Raw genomic sequence first — 25,582 nt, 5'->3', positions numbered from 1 at the left:
AGAGTCTAGTTCTGCATCTGCTACCACAGCCTTGTCTTCCTCATATTATATGATCTTAATGCTGCACTCTTCTTGCTTATTGAAGGACTACTCTTCAAGGCTGTGGTGATACATATCCTTCCAGAGAAACAACACACATCTCCATATCTTCTTACCAGCGATGAGTCTCCCAACTAAAAATTATGAAATAAGGTACCGAATGTAAAGGCACAAATATTTGTGTGTATGTTATTTTTAATTTCATGTGGTGAGTGATATCTAATGCTGACAATTGTCTTCAAGATGTGATGGTGTTCGAGTGACTTCAAGAGAGAAACTACCTGCTCAGAAGAGGGAATAAAAATTCCACGCATTGACAGTCTGCCTTGGAGATGCACAGAGATCCAAAGCATAGATGTAACTGAACAATGGACGTTAGCTTAGTCGATGTAGTTCAATTAATGTACGATTTCTGAAATCAATTTCACAAGTTGCTTGGTGGATAGTACAAATGTGGTGTAACAATTCTTAATTGCAACATGAGTACAGGTGGAAGGAAAAAAGTAAAGAGGATCTTAACTATACTGAACACTACACCTCAAGGCAATAATTTTTAGAGTTTCAAATCCCAGTGTCTATAGTTGTTCACGTTTAACTAATGAGTAAGCAATCAAGTGCCAATGTTTCCTAAGATACTTATTTGCCAAGACGCTAATTTCAAGCAACAGTTAAGAACTTGAACAAAACTTTTAAATCTCAGTTAAATTAACACACTGAGTAGGTAATAACAATCAAACAATGGAAAATCCAGGATGGACTGTAACAATATTGTGAAAAGGAAAGTTGCTACTCACCATATAGCGGAAATGCTGAGATGCAGATAGGCACAACAAAAAGACTGGCACAAATGTAGCTTTCGGCCAGTGACGCTTTTCTCAAAATTAGATGACAAGCACACACATACACACTCGTGCAAATGCAACTCACACACACCACTGCAGCCTCAGGAAATTGAGGCCTCAGTTGCCTGAGACTGCAGTCGTGTGTGTGTGTGTGTGTGTGTGTGTGTGTGTGTGTGTGTGTGTGTGTGTCTAATTTTGATTAAGGCTTCACTGGCTGAAAGCTATATTTGTGACAATCTTTTTGTTGTGCCTATCTGCGACTCAGCATCTCTGCTATACAGTGAGTAGCAACTTTCCTTTTCACAATACTGAGTAGGTACTAACTGTTGATGTCGAGTCGCTTGCAAAAATCTGTAATTTAATTTTTTACATAACTGGATGAAAAAAAAGATTGAATCTGCAACAAGGTTTGATCACAGGACTATTCCACCCAAAGGAACAGTTAAAGAAGGTGTATATTTGGCATAGTCCACTGTAATGGGAAGGAAGGAAAAGAAAGACTTAAGAACTAAGAGTAGTAAAATTTTTAGTAATCTTGAAAAATTAGTTACATAATTAACTTTTTTTGTTTGCTACACAAATGCTGACACTCAATGAAAAAGCCCACTGAACAGCAACTTGAACATTGCAGGCATGTAAAGCCAATCCAAATGACTTCTTTAGCCACTTAATCACCATGGACAAGTGCTGGGTGTACCGTTACGACCCTGAGACAAAGGAGCAAAGCAGGCAGTGGAAATGTGTGGATTCACCATCGTGAAAGAGCAAATCCAAACCATTGTTGGCCTAGGTTATTAAGTGTTTTCGGAACTGCCACATGGTGCTACTAATAGTTTATGCTCATCATCACAGGAGCCTAACATCAAATTCTCAAGATGAAGCATTGCAGCAATCTGCCTTTGGTCCACAACAACCCCTATCTCATTATGTACAGGAACACACACACACACACACACACACACACACACACACACACACACACACCACCCCTTCTTTGGGCTATCAAACTGCCTCACCCAATGCATTTTCCAGGACTGCTTTACCTTTCCTCAGATGAAGAGACCATTTCATGGCAGGCATTTGCACAATGACGGCAACGTGACTATCAATGTGCAAACATTTCCTGAACAGTGAAAATACAGATTTCTCGAGCTGAGGTTTCTGCCAAGTTGTCCATCACCAGAAGAAATTTGTCTCACTAAAGGGTGAATGAATATGTAGAGAACAACACCAAGTTTATACTCTATAGAAAGAACATGGGATTTTATCTGCTGTGTACTATCCACGAATAAGGAAAGTACAGGATAAGAAACACTAGAACGTATTGATACAAATGTATGCTCTTCCCTCAGGGCTTGCCGAAGTACTGAGCAGTTAGAAAAGGCAGCTTTGCCAGCCACTCACTCGTGAATCATCTCCTCATTCAGCGGCAGCAGTGCGAGGTACAGGTACAGGCAGGCACGCACGGCCTCCTCGCTCCAGGGAGTCGCTGCAACTTCACCGGTCGTACTTCGGCACTCTATTACAGGTATTGTCGACTTCTGGCGGCCGCGGTCCGGTCCGAACAGCACATCAGGTGGGCTCGGCAGGCGGAGGAAGCTCAAGTACAGCATTGCGTACTCCTCGATGATTGATCGCAGCTCCCCACGCTCATAGAGCTGCGTAACGGCATCCAGAGCCCTCGTTCGAACCTGTACAGTGATCAGAACACATTCCAGCAATTGATATATCGGTTCTCTCAGCATGATTGATTAATAGCGGACTTCCGGGCTGTCAGATCGGTTTGCATTTCCACTTCAGGAGGGGGTGGGGGGGAGGCAGATGACAGAAAAAATAGACCCTTGAGAGAATTTCAGGGTAAAAGGGAAGGGAGTGGTGAGATTGTGTGCAGGTGGTGAGACACCATACTATTCCTCACTCTTTTGGCTGCCAAACCCTATTTTACAACATAATCCCTGTTTCGACCAATTGCCTTACGCTACCCTACTGGGAGGGCCTGTATGCGTGCATGGCACCACTCTACTGGTCGATGTCAAAGCAGATATCTTGCTGCATCAATAACGTCCCCATCCTTTATGGACTGCTTCCCACATAGTGCGTACTTCATTGGGCCAAACACAAGGAAGTCGAAAGGTGCAGGATCTGGGCTGTAGGGTGGATGAGGAAGAACAGTCCAAAGATGTTTTGTGAGCTTCTCTCATGTGCGCAGACCTGGGTGAGGACTTGTGCTGTCATCGAGAAATAGAAGTTGGTTTGTATTTTTGTGATGATGAACACATTGCAGGTGTCACAGCTGTGTGTGGCTGGCTGGCTGGCTGGCAGGTACGCAGGAGCTCTGACACATTTATGTGACCTTGTTGCGAAGATCACACACACCTCACACAATAAAGCACTGTGCTTCACTGCCAGATCTCCGCAGACATTCTGCACTATGAATATCTGCGATGCTATGCTTTTCTGCCAAAAGAAACTCTATGACAGTTCTCTGCTGGAAATGCACCTCTATTACAGATGCCACTTTAAAGGCAAAGTAATGTATGTGTGTGTGTGTGTGTGTGTGTGTGTGTGTGTGTGTGTGTGTGTGTGTGTGTGTGTGTGTGTGTTTTCCAGAAGAATCCCAACCCTGATGACTGTCATCTTCTTCAGGTGCTGGCGGTCATGCTGTGACATGTACTCGGTGCCTGGACTCCATCTGGACTGAACTATTGTCAGTCTCTACCTTTCTTTAGTGTGTTAATTAAGAAAAGAGTGAATAGATTCACATGTCACAGTGTATGCAGAATAACCACACACAAAGCACTCTGTCTCCAAACCTTGAGCCACTACCATCCATCACAAAGAAATTCCGTACTAAAGACTCGCATCCACAGAGCTCTAATACTTTCGGACAATGAAAGCAACGACAAGTGAGTGGGTCGTCAAACTGAGCAGGTATTCCAGTCAAAATCAAGAACACCTGAGAAAGAGGTTGAAAAGAAAGATAAAGAGAAGCCAAGAAGCACTATTTACTTATGCCGACTCAATATTCGGAAAGACCAATAGATGCCTACGGAAAGCTGGCATTCAGTATATTTCGCTGCCATCAATAAAGTCCTCTCTGCAATGTTAAAGGCAATCTAGGTCTCCAAAAGCCACAGAATACCACATTCTGTGCAAATGTGGCATGTATTATGTGGGGTAGACTATTAGAACAGTTGAGGAGAGAGACACGGAACATCAGTGACACCCTCAACTAAAGCAACATAGCAGACCAGCTGTTGCCAAGTACTGCCTCAAATATAACCACAAAGTGAAATACGACAAGAGCAGTACTGTGGTGCAAATGCAAAGTTTCTGGAACAGCATAATTGAGGATACTGTAAAAATAAATATATTCAAACAGCCAACAAACTGGGATATAGGTTACAACTGAAAGAACGTTTAGGCTCTGGCATTCAGTGTGCTAAGATCTCAGCACCCATCACTTCCACCAGAGCTAAGAAATATTTAGAGAATGTGTGTTTTCACGGAACAGTGCAGGCTGTGAAAAATGAATGACCATCAGTGGGGAGTTGAAATCAGCTATAAATAACAGTACTTCACAGTCTGGTCGGAGTCAAGATAGCAAATACAAATAATGGTGTAACTAACAGCACTGGAACAAGATGACTGGGTCGGTAGTCTAAATATTGTGCAAAAATGGAAAAATATATACTTGGTTGAACACAATGAAGTAAATCATTAAGTTATAACTGTCACAAAAGAGAGACAACTGAAATGTAGATACATTATATTAAATGCATTTTTCCACAAGAAAAAGTAATGGCTTTACCTTATCGGTGGACTGTAATACTGTTACAGCATAAATAATGGAACCTTGATAAGGTGGCTAGTCAAACCAAATTATGCAACATGTTGTAACTGAATTCTTGACAGCATAATGTGTCGTCCCAGTGAAAATTCATCAGTAAATGAGCTGTTTATGGCGACTCTGTTGAAGAGAGCACTGTGCACCATTGGTCCACTAGAATTTAAACTTGGAGGGAACGTCTGACTTCTGTGACAAACAGTTTAACAGTCCGCGGCAGCAATGTTGGTCTTTAATATGGAACACCAGGCAATTCAGACAGTTACATCACAGTGCTGAAAGCTTCGGTATGATGACTAATGAGAGTCCAAATGCAAAATGCAAATGCTTTCCTTCAAGGTGACAATGCCAAACCACACACACCAGACATTACCACCACAGCACGATTTCAGAGACTGAAGTTCACCACTATATGGTATCCTATATACAGCCTAGATTTGGCACAATCTGACTTGCATCTGCTTCTGACAATGGAAGGAGGTCTGCAAGGGCACATTATAAATCTGATGGAGATGAGAGCTGTGGGGTTGGTGGCAGCAACAGTGTTATTTTTTCCATGCGTTTCAGAAAACTATTTAATTGTTGGATGAAGCATATCTAATTGTCTGTTAACATGGGCAAAAGCGAATATTGATAATTAAAGAGCATATTCTGAGGATTATCTCTGTGCTTGATTTGTTAAAATATTCTCATCATTGCTTTTCATTCAGCACGAGTGCATCAAGAGAGAACAGTACAAACCATTCCGAAAGAGAAACATCATACAAACCTACCCTCTGTATGTGAAGATTTTCAAGTCACAATTATCTGAAACAGCCAGGATCAATTGCAAATAGAAAACAAATCTGAGTGGAGAGAATATGAAACTAGTAACTAGGTTTGGGTGACTAGGTAGCAGAATAAGAGAATGGTAGATCCTGCCAGGTGATTACACATAGAATTGCACATCAAAATGAGGAAGTCATGCTGGTTGGTTTAACAGATTGTTCACTTGTTGCATTTTACTGACCAGTTCCCCTTGTGATTTATGCCCAAAACTGTCACTGTCTCGTGCAATGCATTTTTCAGCTTTTGAACATTTATGTTGTGTTGCTGATCACAGCACATCTCTACAGCTTCCTAAAAATATGCACAAGCATTTATAAAATGTAGGCAAGCACCCCTACCTTTCTTTGTTGTTACACACTGTTTAGAATCATCTTCACAAAGAACAGTCTAGTAAACAAATGTTGAACTACCTCAGTGGACATGCAGGATAGCACAGCCTCTATAGAGCCACAGCCCAGGATAGGTCTGGCAAAAATCACAAGGAATGTGCAAATGCTCCATTCTGTTCCTAGCAGACAATGATGCAGCTTCATAGTAATAAGGAGAGAAGTAGGGATGAGAAAATAACGTGTAGCTGTGTTGGTGGAATAAAAGACGTGTAATACTGGAGTGGGTGCAGGGAAGGAGATAAGTAGGTGGCATACAGGGACCAACAAAGTTTTGTACCAGGGGAATTACAGCAACGAAGGATATGTTGCAGGGACAGTTCCCACTTGCACAATTCACCTCACCTCACAAGCAGTATCTTTCTTTGTTTTTCTGTATTTGTTATCAAATGAAAATGCTAGCCAACACATTTATAACAATCTTTTTAAATAAAGATAACATATTTCAATTTTTTTATGAATCTCAAGAAAATGAATTAAAATTTGATACAGAAATGCAAACTGTCTTATTCGTAAATGGAGAGGAGTGGGAGGAGAAGGGGGGGGGGAGGGGGGAGATGCATACAAGCACACCCATATATCAATAACACTGGTCAATCTATTGACATAAGAAAAGGAATTTATTTTCTGATTTGGATTTGAGTACCATATTTTGATTTGGTGACAATACTCACATTTTCACACCACCAGTGATTAAAATAAAAAAGTAAAAAAATGTTACTTTTATTAAAAAATAAAGCAGGTACTATGAGTGAGAATTCAGACAGTAACTATACATTTAGAAGACTCGGATACTGGGTACTCTGTTAAAATGCTAGGAATGTTTTTCACGTGAACGGTACTGGAAAAAATCTGCAATTTATATTTCAGAGTTTTTTTTAGCAGTGCGTCACTGATTTTGGAAACTGACCAGTAAACCCCTGATTTTTTTAAAGGGTTGAGCTCCCTTACATAAACTGCTTCAAACTTATGATTACTTCACAAACAAGTTAATGTGTTCAATATTTGACATTAATAAGAAAGAAAGAGTTCACAGAAGTTCAAAATTGTGTCTAAAGTTTGTTGGAAGTAGCTAAGTGGTCTCATTACCAAACACTAGATGAGTATAGTTTGCGTAATTTGCACTCTATTTTAAGTGAAAGCTGGTTTTTCATTCATCTCAATGTTTATGTCATCCTTCCTTCTCAACTGCCTGTCTTACAATTACATAATTTTGCAAGTGTCTGCAATGTATATGTGGGTACCATCTGCAAAATGTTTTGCAAATAGAATTACTGGTAAATAAGTAACAAATTGAAACATTGTGCCTGATGCTGAAGTTTACTGCACGAACAGCGAAAACATAGTAAGCGCCAAACTGTTTTTATCATTTTGGGGTGGGATTGAGCAAGAAAAAAGATTTGCGAAGGTTTGAAATTGTGTGTAAAGTTTGTTGGAAGTTGTGTAATTCGTGCACCTAATTTTGTTACCTGACTCACTGTGTTAAACCTTTACCATAAGATTATACATCTTTATGGGGAGAGTATGATGGCATTTTCAATTTTTAAATTAGGCCAATAATTACATGAAATACTGAAAATCAAATTTTTGTTGCCCCCTGATAGCCGTTTAGTAATATAAATGCCTCTGACGGACCTTCAAATCATGCACATGTTAACAAAACTGAAGAGCGACCTGTTTGTAAGATTGCCTTGTTAGCTATTACCTCATTTTATTGAAAGCTGTTTTAGTTTGCACAATTTTACTTTCACTTCCAGGCAGGTCCTATCATTTGAAGATACTCAAAGGTACCAAAATTTCAGTTTCTGCTTTTTATTTTCATTTTATATGTTTTCATACACCTTGTGCATGACTCCTAGGCCTTTAGAATGCTGTGTTCCAATTATATTAACATATATAAGCATAATAATCTAAGAATGGAAAATTCAGGATAGAATAAGGTAATATTATGAAATGGATAGTTGCTACTCATAATATAGGGGAGATGATGCTAAGTACCAGATAGGCACAACAAAATGACTGTCAGAAAGTAAGGCCAATAAGGCAAGGCCTTCATCAAAAATAGACCCCCCCCCCCCCCCCCCCCCCACACACACACACACACTCTTTTTGTTGTGCCTACCTGCGATTCACAATCTCTGCTGTATGATGAATAGCAACTATTCTTTTCATAAAAATCTAAGCATTTTTATGCTTTCCCTTTTGTAGCTGTTCCTTCCTGATATGTACCACTACATGTTTATATTATATCTCCACTGTATAAATTAAACAGGAAGGGACAACATCTTTATACATTCTCACAAGTTATGTTTTGCTGTCTTATTTTGATAACTTCTGAATAATTCATGAAAAGCTGCTCAGTTATTTTCCCCAACTCTGTAATCTACCATAATACACCTTAGAACTTCCATCATCTTAAGCCAATACACACTATGTGATTTAAAGTACCCAGACACCTCCAAAAAACATATGTTTTTCATATTAGGTGCATTGTGCTGCCACATTCTGTCAGGTACTCCATATCAGCGACCTCGGTAGTTATTAGACATCATGAGAGAGCAGAATGGGACGCTCCGTGGAACTCACGGACTTTTAACGTGGTCAGGTGATAGGGTGTCACTTGTGTCATACATCTGTACATCAGATTTCCACACTCCTAAACATCCCTAGGTCTGCTGTTTCCGAAGTGATGGTGAAGTGGAAACGTGAAGGGACAGCACAAAAGTGTACAGGCCGACCTCATCTGTTGACTGACAGAGACTGCAGACAGTTGAAGAGGGTCGTAATGTGTAATAGGAAGATATCTATCCAGACCATCACATAGGAATTACAAACTGCACCAGGATCCACTGCAAGCACAGTTAGGCAGGAGGTGAGAAAACGTGGAGGTCACGAATGAGTGGCTGCTCATAAGCCACACATCATGCCGGTAAACATTGGACGATTGAACAGTGGAAAAACGTTGTGTGGAGTGACGAATCAGAGAACACAATGTAGCGATTCGATGGCAGGGTGTACATATGGCGAATGCCAGTGAACGTCATCTGCCAGCATGGGTAGTGCCAACAGTAAAATTTGGAGGTGGTGGTGTTATGGTGTGGTGGCATTTTTCACAGAGGGGGGCTTGCAACCATTGTTGTTTTGTGTGGCACTATCACAGCACACGTCTATATTGATGTTTCAAGCACCTTCTTGCTTCCCACTGTTGAAGAGCAATTTGGGGATGGCGATTGTACCTTTCAACACGATCGAGCACCTGTTCATAATGCACGGTCTGTGTTGGATTGGTCGCACGACAATAATATCCCTGTAATGGACTGGCCTGCACAGAGTCCTGGCCTATATCGTATGGAACATCTTTTGGGTGTTTTGGAACACTGACTACGTGCCAGGCCGCACCGGCCAACATCGATACCTCTCCTCCGTGAAGAATGGGATGCCGTTCCCTTCCAGCACCTGGCTGAATGTATGCCTGCATTAGTGGAAGCTGTCATCAGGGCTAAGGGTGGGCCAACACCATATTGAATTCCAGCATTGCCAATTGAGGGCGCCACAGATTTGTAAGTCATTTTCAGCCAGGTGTTCGAGTACATTTGGTCACATAATGTACATTGCCAAAAGCTTTATTGAAATCAAATACACCCACAAATGAGAGTCTATAAATTGTGAGCATTTATTCATACAGCTTTCTTAAGTAAATTATTACTTCTCTAGTTCCTCATCCTTCCTGAATCCAAATTGATCTTCGAGGAGGTTTTGTGTGAGATTCTGTCACTTCTGATGCTCACCAACATCTCCTAAATATAGCATAGGAAGCTTGCTTTATTATGATCTTCACACTTGTCTGATGTGATTGTTTTAGGTATTCATAACAGAACTTAATTTTTAACAGTAATGGAAATTCCTGGCTGGAGCAATATGTAAATTTACAGAAAGGCAACCATTCATCATAGCGAATCTATGTGTGGAGCACAGAGACATAAAACAGAAAACAGCATTCCTGTAGGGGTGGTTACCCCATAACACAGGTGTGTTAGTGACTCTAAAATGAGTTTCTTGTAAGGAGATGCAGAACGGTTTCCCCTGGACCAGGAGCTGTATTACTTCCAAATGTGATTTTGTATCCATTTAAATTCCACTGCAACACAGAAGTTCCTGAGGGAGCCAATGATTAGTGATGGTTGGTATTGTCTTTCTCCCTCAGAGGCGGTGATTTAGCCGGAAGGCCTGGGGGAACATTAGCTGGTTCCCGGCTTTCTGGTTCCTCCAACTGGAAGTCCAATCCTTAAGAGCATAGTTTCCACCTGTGAGGGAGAGAGCTCGCCGATCGGTATGTTTAACTGCCACTTTCTTCAACTTTGAACTACTTTTTGAAGACTTTTTCCTTTCTTAAGGAAGGAGTTGGTTGCTTGGGTTGAGGGGACAGCTAGTAGGCTTCCGATGGTGGGCAGTGGCATGTGGCTTAGGTGGTAAGCCCATTGCTGATGGCTTCCGAATGATTTCTGTTTCAAATGTAGCATTTCCTCCACAGATACACCAACAAGTGCATGTGCTCATACTTGAATCTGTGGTCTGTGTTTGTGTTTGTGAGAAGGCATCACACTTGGCGATTGGCTTCTTAAGGGCTGATGCAAAAGAAGTAGCAAAACCAGAGGTTGCATAGCTTCGAAATCTTTCATACCTTCACCATAGCGTATGCACCTCTTGAGTTTCAACTCTTGTATTTTCCTTTCCTTGTTGTAAACCTTACACTTTCTGCTCCATACTGTGTGACCTCCGGAGCAGTTTATACATTTTGGAGGAAATGTACAAGAAGTGTCCGATTCAGAAGCTGAGCCTCCACAATTTGCACCCGTAACCTTCCCACTACATCCCATGGTGGTCTGGTCAAATCTTTGACACCTGAAGTATCGCATTGGGTTAGGAACGAACAGGTGAACATTAAGATGGACACAGCCTGTAGAAGATAATTCTGGACTACTAAACGTTTCAATAAATGTTGCAGATTTTTCCAATGCACCATTGACTCTCTTCATACAGTTCTGCACTTTCGGGACGCCCTAATTTTTCCATCCTTCACCAAACTCTGTGGGGTACATCTTCATTATATCAGAACAGGTAACCAAGCCTTTACCAAAGTTAAGGGTGTTATGCACCCCCAGCCTTGACTGGGTGGTCACCTAAGGCTTTATATCCCAGAAGCTTAGATACTTGGTTTCAATTAGCATTATCAACAGGAAGTGTTCTGTTATGAAGTTGGTTGATAATTTTAAGAGACCTAGCAATACCCTCCAATGCCTGGTGAATAAACAAAGGGGTGGCCTTCTCAAAGGCTCCCCCTATTCTCTTGATTACAAAAAAAGGTGTATGGCACACTAATGCCTTGTTACTACTTCTAAGGAGGACTGACCAAGCGCTCTCTGTGAGTGGGTGTAAGTACTACCTGACGGTGCACTCGTCCCACCAGGAACAGTAGTTTGATGAGACTGTTTCTTAGGGATGACTGTTTTACCTCAACAGCCATTCACCTCATCAGCTTGTAGCACACTGAGGTTCAGGGTTTTTGTACAGAGGCATGTATCTTCTTCGCGGTCCAGCCGGTGAAGCCAAGGCCCCCATTCTCTGAAATACACAACATTCCACTGCCGCGCCGCACCGCACAGTGGCCGCTGAAGCATGCCCGGAGCTTACGATAAAAGAGGACTGGTGGTGGCACTTAGCAGTTCCCTGCTCAGGAAGCCAGGGTCGCCAAGCCCACATGCAGCAAATGTATGCTGAGCCCCTGGGGGTGTGGCCAGAATGCTAGTGCTCGAAAGCTAGTGCGAATGTCGTTTTCAGTGATCCATGCACCAATCTGTTATAGGTGAGCGGTTGCCTTTTCTTATTTTATGTGATGATGATGATGAGGTCCCATACTCCGAGGAGCGTAGGAGACGATGCGGGAGACCCGCACCGCTGTACTAGGCAAGGTCCTTGCGCAGGTGGTTTGCCATTGCCTTCCTCCAACTGTAATGGGGGTGAACGATGATGATGAAGATGACACAACAATACCCAGTCATCTCGAGGTAGGAAAAATCCCTGACGTCGCCGGGAATCGAACCCGGGACCCCCTGCGTGGGAAGCAGTAAGCTACTGCAAGACCACAAGCTGCGGACTTATTTTATGTACAACAAAATTTTTTAATTCTTCAGATGTTCCTGGCTTTTCATACATATCACTGATGAACGCATATACAAAGTTAACTGTTTTATTGCATAAGGCTTCTAGCATTTCTCTAGTTACTGCAACATGTCAAGGATGCTTTTTACCTTTAATTCCTCAACAGCTTTACTGAATTCTTCCCCAAGTATTTTTGGTGCAAGTTTACCTTATGATGTATCTGCAGCCTCAGCAATTAACTAATAATTAATTCGAAGCCCTTTATACCAAATAAATGTGTATGTATAGCCGTGCTGCGTTAATTCGTTATTGTATGTAATACACAGGGCACCCCTGGTTTTCACTGAGTCCTCTTGTGCCTTTCATTCTTAAAAATGTCTGAACTGGATGGTAGGTTTTTTCTTCACATCCTCTCATCACATTTCCTTCATTTTTATCACTGTTCCTCAATTTATACTTCCTTAGGTTTTATTTTATTTTTTACTACAACATTTTAGCCACTTAATCTGCTTCAACTCTATCACTCTTAGCATTTCTGAACAGCATTCTTTCCTCAATCAGCTCAACGGAACCGTGTATCCATGAAATCCTAGTAGTGTTGGCATTTGCTCTGTAGTTTCTATAGTCATATTTTTCAGTCTGTTCTATTAGTCATGTATTGTATTGGTTGCCAATTTATTCAACCTCTACTGTATAGAATTTTTAAATTCTATTCTGGAATTCTCATTCATAAGTATAGTCATGCTATGTCTTAGCCTGGACTTGGTTCTTCTTATTTTCTTCTCATACAAGATTGGCTTTCATGCAGACGGGGCTATGGTCACACAAACTATCAGCACCAGGATACGTCTTACACTGTTTGATTAGGCTGTTCTACAAAAATGTGATCAATTTGGTATCTGCCTGTAATCCTGATGCAACACATCTTTTCTCCATAATCCTGACACAACCAATCTTTTTCCCAGTCCAAATATTCCAAATACTGTATTGCCTTCCAGTCACCAATAATTAAAATATTCCCTTTGTCCTGGCCCATTACTACCTCTAACTGCTTACAATTTTCTCTGCTGGTCCAGTAGTTGGGATGTAAACTTTAATAGTATTCAGGACAACAAGCTAAATCTCCAGTTTTACCAAGACTATTCTATCACTGCACTGAAAATAATACTTTACTTACTTGCCAAACTCTCTTGTTAGTCTCATTACTCTGGTTTTTAATATCTTCAGAAAATTACTTTGTAGTCATTGCTCTGAAGATCTACATCCATAGGCATTGTAATTTCACTCAGACCCATCATATCAACAAGCAATCCCTTCATTTGCATTTTACAGTTATCAAGCTTTCCAAAATATCTCAATGACCCAACATACCACACACAAATAGTATCTCAACAGTCCCTTCCTTGGTTGCAGGATCCATATAATAATCCGATTGAACAACTGAGCTTACTGGACAAAATATTAGATTCCCAATTAAAAAAGCACAATGGTGCTTTGGAGCACTGTAGATAGTGTACAACTGATACATAGTGGTTACAAGACCTTTCACCACTGATACAGGACATGACAGCAAAGTGTTGTGTACATGCGACTCAATTGTATAGAACTGGCACAGCAAGATGGTTGAATGTAACAGAATGGGAGAAAGGAGATACCATTTGTTGGCGTATCAATGCAGACTGTATAATGTGTGAATAAGGACTGGTACAGCATTTTCAGCTTGATAACACTGAGTAAGAGCAGTGGCGGTGTGAAAATATCCTAACCAACAAGGCACAGAGGCAAGTCTCATACCTGCTTCAAGCCGAACTGAAATTGTTGATATCAGAGTACACAGGTCCATTTCAACCAGTTCCTAAGCAAACTTCAGGAAGGAATTTGGATCCAATATACATTTGGAGTCTAGTACCTCACAAAGACCACTTCTCACAGCGACACATGTAATGGGATGATGAAAGTCACAGGATAGCAATCTGCACATATACAGATGTGGTAGTGTCACGTACCCACGGTATAAAAGGGATCTGCATTGGCGAAGCTGTCATTTATGCTCATGTGATTCACACGAAAAACTTTCTGATGCGATTATGGCGGCACAATAGGAATTAATAGACTTTGAACGCAGAATGGTAGTCGGAGCTACACGCATTGGGCATTTCATTTCAGAAATTGATATCCCATAGTGTCAAGAGTGTGCCGAAAATAGCAATTTTCAACCATTACCTCAGTGGCTGATGACCTCCACTTAACGACCAAGAGCAGCAGCGTTTGCATCAAGTTGTCTGACTAGTTACACTGCACAAAATAACCACAGGAATCAATGTAGTACGTACGAATAACGCATGTGTTAGGACAGTGCGGTGAAATTTGGTGTTAACGGGCTATGACAGACTATCAACCCAAGTGCCTTTGCTAAAAGCACAACATTGCCTGCAGCGAATCTCCTTGGCTTGTGATGATATCAGTTGGTCCCTATACTACTGGAAAACTGTGGCCTGGTTAGATGAGTTCCAATTTAAATTGGTAAAAGCTGATGGTAGGGCTCGAGTGTGGTGTGGACCCCATAAAGCCTCGGATCCAAGCTGACAACAAGGCGCTGTGCAAGCTGGCCGTGGCTCCCTAATGGTATGAGCTGTGTTTACATTGAATGGACTGGGTCCACTGGTACAACTGAATCGATCATTGACTGGAAATGGTTATGTTCAGCTACTTTGAGACTATTTGCAGCCACTCATGGACTTCAATTTATCACTGGACCACAATTGTTTGTGACTGATTTGAACAACATTCTGAACAATTCAAGCAAATGATCTGGCCTACCAGACCACCCAACGTGCATCCCATAGAACATTTATGGAATATAATCAAGAGGTCAGTTCGTGCACAAAATCCTGAACCAGTGACACTTTCGCAATTATGGACGACTATAGAGGCATCGTGGCATAATATTTCTGCAGGGTACTTCTAATGACTTACTGAATCCGTGCCACATCGAGTTGGTGCACTATGACAGACAAAAGGAGGTCCAACTTGATATTAGGAGATATCCCATGACTATTATCACCTCAGTGCTCAGTGTGAAGCTGCACTTCTTCAATCTGCCCAACAATACAGAAACTGCAGTAGCTGATTGACAGCATCTAATTTGATCCGACGAATCACAACTTGGCCTCGTTTCATATTATGCAAGGTGTCGAGTGAACGATAGCCCGATAAGACATTTAAACCGTAGTGTGTAGAGGCTATAGTTAAGACTGGAGGTGGTTCTGTGATGTTTTGGGGTGTTTTCCATACCATAATTTGGGCTCACTCTTTCAGGTTACTGTTAACATGATTTTTATTCAGTATTCTCAGTAACTACCTGTTGCCGCCCCCCCCCCCCCCTCCCCCACCCCCTTTTTTCATGTCTTCACAAGTATGCTGTCGATGATCTCAACTTCTAAGATGGCAACAGTTGCACTCACAGGGGAGCGCACACTTTTCACAATTTTAAGAACACACTGACATTCATTGCACCTACAATATTGAACCGGCAGGTCTTAATTCCTTACAAAACATGTGAGGCTATTTGGAACTGCAAGCGAAATGTAGCAATCAAAATCCCCACAGTTTGGTAGTACTACATGATCTAATAATTGACAAGTAGTTCCAGCTGAATACAACATACCTGAAGAAATTTTGGAATTGACTTTCTCCCCAAACTGAGGCTGGAGGCAGTGTTGCACAGTAATATCATGTTACCTCCTGTGGGCTGAACCATTTTTATTTTCATTTTCTCTTTGGTCTGATTATTTTACTTTCTTAATATTTAGTTCTTGGAAAGGTACATTCAATGCATAAATGAGTGAAGGAATCTAAGGGTGTGATTCCTGTTGCCTCACTTGATGCAGAGATAAGACCAGTGGAGCCATCATTTGACAGTTTCTCATTTCCTGTTCTCAAGTGAAGCCTCCACGTCGCTACTGCCACTGCCTTCCTCCACTGCTGCCCTAGTCATCAATAATATCACACCACAACTCGTCCAAATTTCCAGCCATCGCCATCCTTCACAAAGAAATTCGATGCTAAGGACTTTGGTCCACAGAGCTCTAACACTTTTGGACAAGGACGGAATTACAACACCTGCATATATTGTTATATTGTTCCGAAGATCCGGTTCTTAGAACACCAAACTTAACTAACGATGCAGACAAAATCAAGAACCCCTGCTCCCTTCAACTAAGATAAAAGGTATTCTTTGCAACATTAAAGATGATCTCAGTCTCCAAAGGCAAGATGTGTACTGCATTTCAGGTTAATGTGTTACATAGGGCAGATTATTGGAACAGTTAATGAGAGATGCACGAGATGCCAATGACACAACCAACTATAACAACCAAGCACATTAGCTGTCACTGAGCACTACTTCAAAATAATCACAGAATGGATTACGATGAGACCAGTACTGTGGTACAAATGTAAAGTTTCTGGAACAACACGATTAAGGAAACTGTCTTGTTTCATGCCTTGTGGTCTAGCGGTAAAGCACTTGACTGGAAATCAAGAGTTCATGGGATCAAATCCTGGTCAGACCTTGATTTTTCAGTCTGCATTTTAATCTAGCCTTCACCTCTCAACAATGTAAAGTGTCACCAGAAACGACAAGTCGTTCTGATTTCACATTAAACTTTAGGACCCCTTTCCCCAGTTGGATAACAGAGATAGGTTAGTGACACACAAGCTGCCAATGTGCCATCCAATTGAAAGGCTTGCATCAGGCCAGTAAGCCACATAAAATTACAATAAGTAGTCTATTGAAGTAAGGATGTCATAATACTTGACAAACAGGGATGGTGGTTCAATTTTAACAAGGCTTGGGGTTCCAGCACTCATTCTGTTATGATCCCAATGCCATTTCATCCACCACAGTTGTACAATAGAGGAAGAATTTGTGTTACATGAAATGTAAGTGGAAGCTCTGAAAAAGGAAAGAGCATCAGAGGCTGTAGTGGACACCAGGAATCAAACTGGCTATAAATAGTAGTGTGAGCCCAACAATGGTTCACATACTCATAGGAGACTAAGCAGCAGGTACACATGACAGCAAAACTCACAGCACTGAAGAGGACAGCTGGGTCAGTTGTCAAAATATTGTGCATAAAATGCCAACAACAACTTGGCAGAATGCTTAGAAGCACACCATTCTTCGACAGCACCAAGAAAACAGGAGAGATCACATCAATATGACAGTCAAACTACTGACAGTCATGTTCCAACACATCATTGTGGATATCAGTGACCACATTAATTATCCTCCCTTGCAAATCTCAAATTATGTGACAACGGAAGCAGGAACATGTGATCTCCGCCATAACCCCTTTCGAAGAAATCACATGGAATTAAGTCAGGTGATCTTGGGGGCCACTGATTGAGAGGAATGTTGTTGTTGTTGTGGTCTTCAGTCCTGAGACTGGTTTGATGCAGCTCTCCACGCTACTCTATCCTGTGCAAGCTGCTTCATCTCCCAGTACTTACTGCAACCTACATCCATCTAAATCTGCTTACTGTATTGATCTCTTGGTCTCCCTCTACGATTTTTACCCTCCACACTGCCCTCCAATGCTAAATTTGTGATCCCTTGATGCCTCAAAACATGTCCTACCAACCGATCCCTTCTTCTAGTCAAGTTGTGCCACAAACTTCTCTTCTCCCCAATCCTATTCAATACCTCCTCATTAGTTAGGTGATCTACCCACCTTATCTTCAGCATTCTTCTGTAGCACCACATTTCGAAAGCTTCTATTCTCTTCTTGTCCAAACTGGTTATCGTCCATGTTTCACTTCCATACGTGGCTACACTCCATACAAATACTTTCAGAAACGACTTCCTGACACTTAAATCTATACTCGATGTTAACAAATTTCTCTTCTTCAGAAACGATTTCCTTGCCATTGCCAGTCTACATTTTATATCCTCTCTACTTCGACCATCATCAGTTATTTTACTCCCTAAATAGCAAAACTCCTTTACTACTTTAAGTGTCTCATTTCCTAATCTAATCCCCTCAGCATCACCCGATTTAATTTGACTACATTCCATTATCCTCGTTTTGCTTTTGTTGATGTTCATCTTATATCCTCCTTTCAAGACACTGTCCATTCCGTTCAACTGTTCTTCCAAGTCCTTTGCTGTCTCTGACAGAATTACAATGTCATTGGCAAACCTCAAAGTTTTTACTTCTTCTCCATGAATTTTAATACTTATCTGAATTTTTCTTTTGTTTCCTTTACTGCTTGCTCAATATACAGATTGAATAACATCGGGGAGAGGCTACAACCCTGTCTCACTCCTTTCCCAACCACTGCTTCCCTTTCATGCCCCTCGACTCTTATAACTGCTACCTGGTTTCTGTACAAATTGTAAATAGCCTTTCGCTCCCTGTATTTTACCCCTGCCACCTTCAGAATTTGAAAGAGAGTATTCCACTCAACGCTGTCGAAAGCTTTCTCTAAGTCTACAAATGCTAGAAATGTAGGTTTGCCTTTTCTTAATCTTTCTTCTAAGATAAGTTGTAAGGTTAGTATTGCCTCACGTGTTCCAACATTTCTACGGAATCCAAACTGATCCTCCCCGAGGTCCGCTTCTACCAGTTTTACCATTCGTCTGTAAAGAATTCGCGTTAGTATTTTGCAGCTGTGACTTATTAAACTGATAGATCTGTAATTTTCACATCTGTCAACACCTGCTTTCTTTGGGATTGGAATTATTATATTCTTCTTGAAGTCTGTGGGTATTTCGGCTTTGTCATACATCTTGCTCACCAGATGGTAGAGTTTTGTCATGACTGGCTCTCCCAAGGCCATCAGTAGTTCTAATGGAATGTTGTCTACTCCCGGGGCCTTGTTTCGACTCAGGTCTTTCAGTGCTCTGTCAAACTCTTCACGCAGTATCGTATCTCCCATTTCATCTTCATCTACATCCTCTTCCATTTCCATAATATTGTCCTCAAGTACATCGCCCTTGTATAAACCCTCTATATACTCCTTCCACCTTTCTGCCTTCCTTTCTTTGCTTAGAACTGGGTTGCCATCTGAGCTCTTGATATTCATACAATTGGTTCTCTTCTCTCCAAAGGCCTCTTTAATTTTCCTGTAGGCAGTATCTATCTTACCCCTAGTGAGACAAGCCTCTACATCCTTATATTTGTACTCTAGCCATCCCTGCTTAGCCATTTTGCACTTCCTGTCAATCTCATTTTTGAGACGTTTGTATTCCCTTTTGCCTGCTTCATTTACTGCGACTAGCTACGACTTTATGGCACATCACTCCATTCATTTACACATACAAGCGGTGTGTACACCTCAGTGTAAGCTATACACAATATCAGGTTGCCCACATTTTAAATTCATTTCTGTAGATGCAGGTGGTTCGTGAAATGACACGATACAAACCTCTGGCTCCTCGTGGGCTGTGTGCATCAGGAGAGCATTCAGGAAGACAATTTTCCTCGGAGGCCGTCGCACGACCAGCTCCTGGAGCAGGGAGATGCCGGCCGCGGCGCGGCTCCGGTCGCCACAGATCCTCCGCAGAACGTCCACTGCCTCATCCGTCACCAGTGGAGCCTCGAGGAACAGCCGGAATAACAACCTGTACATTTCATTGGTCCTCTTATATACATAAGCAACTTGTGTGTCAGTTACTGGGCAAGGAAGCTTGTATACAAGGTATCGGATATGTACAGATCAAGTCAAGATGACAATATGAGGGTCATTTAATACGTAATGCAATACTTTTTTCTCTCAAAGCAGTCAGTTTTAGTCATGATATAAATACACCGTGTTGTTCCCCAATTCAAAAAACTCTATTTTTCAACATAATATCCGTTTTTTAATTATATCGCCTTATGCTCCCTTAATGTGAAGCCCCTATGCTGTCATGGTACCACCCCAATGGCCTGTTTCTCAGCTAGGTTCTTGGTGCAGCAATAACTTCGCCAACATTGCTGTAGTTCTTCCCACAGAGTCCATTCTTCAGAAGGCCACAGAGATGGAAATCGAATGATGTGAGATCCAGGGTGTAGTGCGGATGAGGAAGAGCAGTCCACTGTAGTTTAGTGATCTCCTTTTGGGTGCACAGTCTCGTGTATCTTGAAGAAAGAGAACATTCACATGTGTGTTACAACAAACACAATATAATCATTTCTTTAATTTACTAAGACTTCGGAGTTAATTGTTTTACCGTGATGGAGAGCCTTTGGAGCCTAAGAATGATGTAGCCTTGACTTTACCAGCTGAGGGTGTGGTTTTGAGCTACTGTTTCTACAAAGGAGACGATGTGTGGTACCATGCTGTATACTTCCATTTTCTTTTAGTTTCAAAGAGGTAAATCTACATTTCATTGTCTGTGACAATGTTCAAAAAGAAATCATCACACCCAGCATCTAAGAGCAACACTGATGATCCTTCTTTCCTCTTTATGATTTTCTATTAAACTTCGACAAACCCAACATGTACAAACCTTTGAATATGTTAACGGTGGACAAGTTTCAGCCCTATGAACAAAGATGTCAAGATGAGCACTGAATTGCTCGAGTGTTATTCCTTGATTACACCGAATAAGTGTATCTGTGGGTCGCAACTGCACGTATCACAGCTCTGTGCAGCAAACCTACATGTGGGGGATCAGATAGATTCCCTCTTCTTCATTCGGATGATGACACATGCTTCTTCCTGTGGATTTATTGGTTATTTTTCCTTGAATGCTGTTAAATGCAATGTAGAGGCGGTAATCTGATATACCCAACACTAAATCTATCACATTGTTCTACATTGCTCCTCTAGACTCAGTGAAACTTGGCATTAGGGTCACGAGCACTCTTTCACTTGTGCACGTTTTAAGGAGCTTCTATGCACGCGCAACTGGCGTGACTTAATTGCCTTATGGGCCAAATACATAGGGATTTGATCAACAATGTGCATGGTTCACAGCATGCACTGCTATCCCTCAATATCAAGTTTCCACCAATGCTACCAGGTGGCAGACTTTTATCCACGTTCGCTTGGCATAAATCTTGCTAGGTGATAGCACACTCGATGTATATGACAATTCACTTGCTATATAGTAAAATTAGACTGGGCATCACTATGTGTTATAGTTATACTCATAGAAAAACCTATTTTTTGGGATTCTGAATTAGATATAGTACGTTAAGATTTGGATTTTATCATACAGTAATCCATTTGAGGTGCTGAGAACCACAGAGTGCATAATCATCAATTGTGAGACTGTAACATTTATTCATGCTTCTGAAATCTGTTGATCTTTTGGTGGATCAGATTTATCTATACTCCAGGCCCACATTGGACATACATCTGAATATTTACGAACAGCTGTCTCACTGGTTTCTCTGCTATTCACTTAAATATGGGGGGTCGAAAACGGTGTGCTTTAGGCACTTATGGCTCTCAGCACCTCACGTGTATTCTATTCAAGTGACCTCGTTGGTAGATGGTATACTTGAATTTAACACTTTCTGCAAATGGCAATTTGTGTTTGGAGTTGGTTGTTTACTGTGGAGGAATCGGTTTTCCTGTGCAGTGTCAACATGAATTCTGCTGAACCTGTATTAAGTGCTAACAGAAAAGAAAATTAACAGGAAACGTTACCCACTAGGGAAGTGGGGCCTCCCAGACCAGATCTGTTGCCTGAGAAAGCGACAAAATCAAATAAGCGTTACTACAAGTGAACATTTAACAAAGAAGTGTGCAATAAGCATTAGCTGTTGTGTGGATACAATGACAGAATTCCTGATTTTCAGCCAGGAAGTTAATTCATTAAATAACAGCTGAATTAAGAGATCTTGTACATTTGTTCGCGAGGGGGGGGGGGGGGCAAGACCATGAAAACTTCCACTTACACAAAAATGTGGAAAGGACAATAGCAAAAGCTTAAGCATTATGTTGTTCTTGCCATAAACTGTACTTAATTATGTACAAAACAACAAAATTCCACAAAACCATTCTTCCTTTTCCTCAGACAAGTTATGTGTATTATTATTATTATTATTATTATTATTATTATTATTATTATTATTATTTTCTACAATCGTATTGGCCAACTAGGATCATGTTAACAACTTCAGTTGCTCTTGTTCCTTGTTGTTTCCTATTGTTCCTTGTTGTTTCCTATTTTTCCAGTACTCCCTCATTTTCTCCCCATGAAGTCTCTTCCTTTCTTATGTCCATGTTGTTCCCGATTTTTTATTTCTCCTGCTTTGAAATCCTTCCAAATTTGGTATTTTATTTTTAAAACATTTTCTTTCTGTTATTTCTGATTCTTTGATTATGTTTCTTTCTAGATCTTTCCTTAGTTCTGTAATCCATGCTACTGTCAATTTCTTCTTCCAGAAATATAGGAGTATTTGTTTTGTTAGTCTATTTCCACCCCTTCGGCAGAGGTGTCCGAAAAAGGTTAACCTGCCTTAGGCCATTACTTTAGATATTTTCTCTATATTTTTGTAGATCTCATTACTACTTAATTTCCAACCACCTGCAGTTTTTATTGTGCCCATTATTTTTCTAATAATCCTCCTTTCCAGTACCTCTAGTCTGTCCATCTTGTAATTCATCGGTAGTCATTCAGATCCATATAAACATTCTGGTCGTACCACTGTGGTGTAGTGTTTTAGTTTTGTTTTTCTAGATATACATTTCTTGTTGTAAACATTTTTGGTCAAACCATATGCTCTTTCCATTTTATTAATTCTTACATCTATTGCAGATTTTTCTAGTCCATTCTGTTGTATACACTCTCCAAGATATTTAAATTTATTTACTCGCTCTATTTTACCTATTTGTGTTTCTATGAATTTTGGCACATTTTTTATATTTGTCATGAATTTAGTTTTTTCAGCTGAAATTTTGAGACCAGTTCTGTTTGCTATTTTTTTCAGAAGATTTATCTGAATAACTGCTTCTGTCAGGTTTTCTGAAAGTATTGCAAAATCATCTGCAAAAGCCAAGCAGTTTACCTTAATTCCATTTGTTTTCCTTCCCAAAGCTACTGGTTCAATTTTGTGATTTTTTAGTTCCGAATTCCAGATCCTTACAATTTATTATAGAACACAATGAAACAGTAAAGGTGATAAACTATCACCTTCTCTAACACCAGTTTTTATTTTAAATGACTGAGATACTTCTCACATAAATTTGACTTTAGATATTGTACCTGTTAGTGTTTCATGAATTATATTTGCTAATTTTGATTTAACACCAATTTCTCTAATGACCTTATCTATTGTTTCTCTGTCTATACAATCAAATGCTTTCTTTAAATCAATAGATGACAATATTATTGGTTTGTTGGTTAACATTCTATGGCGAATTAATGACTTTAAGTTAAAAATTTGTTCTGCACAGGATCTTCCTTTTTGAAAACCACTCTGATATTCTCCCAGTTGTTTGTCTACTCTGTTCAGGAGAATTTTTGATAATATTTTGTATGCCACTGGCAGAAGTGACACTCCTCTGTAATTATTGACATTTTGTTTGTCTCCATTTTTATGCAGCAGGTGGATTAATGCTGTTTTCCATTCAACTGGAATCTTTTCTGTTTTCCAAATGTTCTCAAGAAGCAGTTGTAGATCCTTTATGATTTTTGGTTCTGACCACTTCAATAATTCTACTGTAATGGAGTCTTCATCACATGTTTTATTGTTTTTGAGTGTTTTGATGGCTTCATGAATTTCTTCCATTGGTGGGAAATTTTCCTCTAGATTTTGAGGTGTCACTGGAAATTCCAATTTATCTGTTGAACTGGAAAGTTTAACAGTTTTTCAAAAAATTTTGCTAACATTTTACAATCTTCTTTGTTATTTAATCCCATTTTATCATTTTCATCTTTGAAACAAATACTTGGTGCCTGATATCTTTTACGTATGTGTTTAAGTTTGGTAAAAATTTCTAGTATTATTCTTGGTAAAATTTTCTTCTATTTCAATAAGCTGAGAATTTCCAAAGTGTCTTGATTTTCCGGATTATTTTTGATTTTTTTTTTCTTTGTTGTCTGAATTGTTCAAGGTCTTCCTCTTTTTTCAAACATCTCCATTTTCTCCATTTTTGAGCTCTTTATATTAGTGTTTCTTCACACTCCTCATTCACCCATGTCTTCTTTTTATTCTTGGCTAGTTATTATTATTATTACTAACAGTGGCTGAAGTTGTATAAATATGTTGATAATCATAAATGTTAAACAGCAGTTGCTATTAATTTCACACACTGTTGTTGTTGTTGTCTTCAGTCCTGAGACTTGTTTGATGCAGCTCTCCTTGCTACTCTATCCTGTGCAAGCTGCTTCATCTCCCAGTACGTACTGCACCCTACATCCTTCTGAATCTGCTTCGTGTATTCATCTCTTGGTCTCCCTCTGCGATTTTTACCCTCCACGCTGTCCTCCAATGCTAAATTTGTGATCCCCTGATGCCTCAGACCATGTCCTACCAACTGGTCCCTTCTTCTAGTCAAGTTGTGCCACAAACTCCTCTTCTCCCCAATTCTGTTCAATACCTCCTCATTAGTTATGTGATCTACCCATCTAATCTTCAGCATTCTTCTGTAGCACCACATTTCGAAAGCTTCTATTCTCTTCTTGTCCAAACTAGTTATCGTCCATGTTTCACTTCCATACATGGCTACACTCCATACAAATACTTTCAGAAATGACTTCCTGACACTTAAATCTATACTAGATGTTAACAAATTTCTCTTCTTCAGAAACACTTTCCTTGCCACTGCCAGTCTACGTTTTATATCCTCTCTACTTCGACCATCATCAGTTATTTTGCTCCCCAAATAGCAAAACTCCTTTACTACTTTAAGTGTCTCATTTCCTAATCTAATTCCGTCAGCATCACCCGAGTTAACTCGATTACATTCCATTATCCTCGTTTTGCTTTTGTTGATGTTCATCTTATATTCTCCTTTCAAGACACTGTCCATTCTGTTCAACTGCTCTTCCAAGTCCTTTGATGTCTGACAGAATTACAATGTCATTGGCAAACCTCAAAGTTTTTATTTCTTCTCCATGGATTTTAATACCGACTCTGAATTTTTTTTGTTTCCATTATTGCTTGCTCAATATACAGATTTAATAACATCGGGGAGAGCTTCTCCCCCACACACTGATATTTACTTGAATTTAAAAATTTGTGAACACCCAGAATGCATACCTACGAGCTGCCACTGGTTATAGCACTGCCATCTGATGGAGTTACTAGAAATGACACACCAAGGAAACATTTGAGGATGTCCAAACAACGTTACAATTTTTTAAATCAAAATTGGTTGAGAAAAAAATCTGTTGCATTACTTACTGAACATCCCTCATATATGTAATAACTCATTAACATATTCTACATTTCTATGCACACAAAATTACAGTACTACATTAGGAAGCTAAAAAATATATATATAATTTCTCTACAGCTAGAAGTTTACGCCATATA

General features: G+C 40.3%; 1 protein-coding gene across 1 annotated transcript in view; it reads right to left on the bottom strand.

Moving 5' to 3' along the window:
- The window catches only part of LOC126424822 (symplekin), a 129,377-nt gene that overhangs the window by 27,451 nt on the left and 76,344 nt on the right, over positions 1-25,582 (bottom strand). The window contains exons 13-14 of the mRNA XM_050087616.1: positions 19,533-19,728; positions 2,286-2,572 (exon numbers count right to left, since the gene is read on the bottom strand). Of these exons, the coding sequence (XP_049943573.1) occupies positions 2,286-2,572; positions 19,533-19,728 (483 nt within the window). The remainder of the gene's footprint in view (positions 1-2,285; positions 2,573-19,532; positions 19,729-25,582) is intronic.

This window comes from Schistocerca serialis, chromosome 10, assembly GCF_023864345.2.
Source record: "Schistocerca serialis cubense isolate TAMUIC-IGC-003099 chromosome 10, iqSchSeri2.2, whole genome shotgun sequence".
Classification (NCBI taxonomy): Eukaryota; Metazoa; Arthropoda; class Insecta; order Orthoptera; family Acrididae; genus Schistocerca; species Schistocerca serialis.
This window is presented reverse-complemented; position numbering and strand designations above follow the sequence as displayed.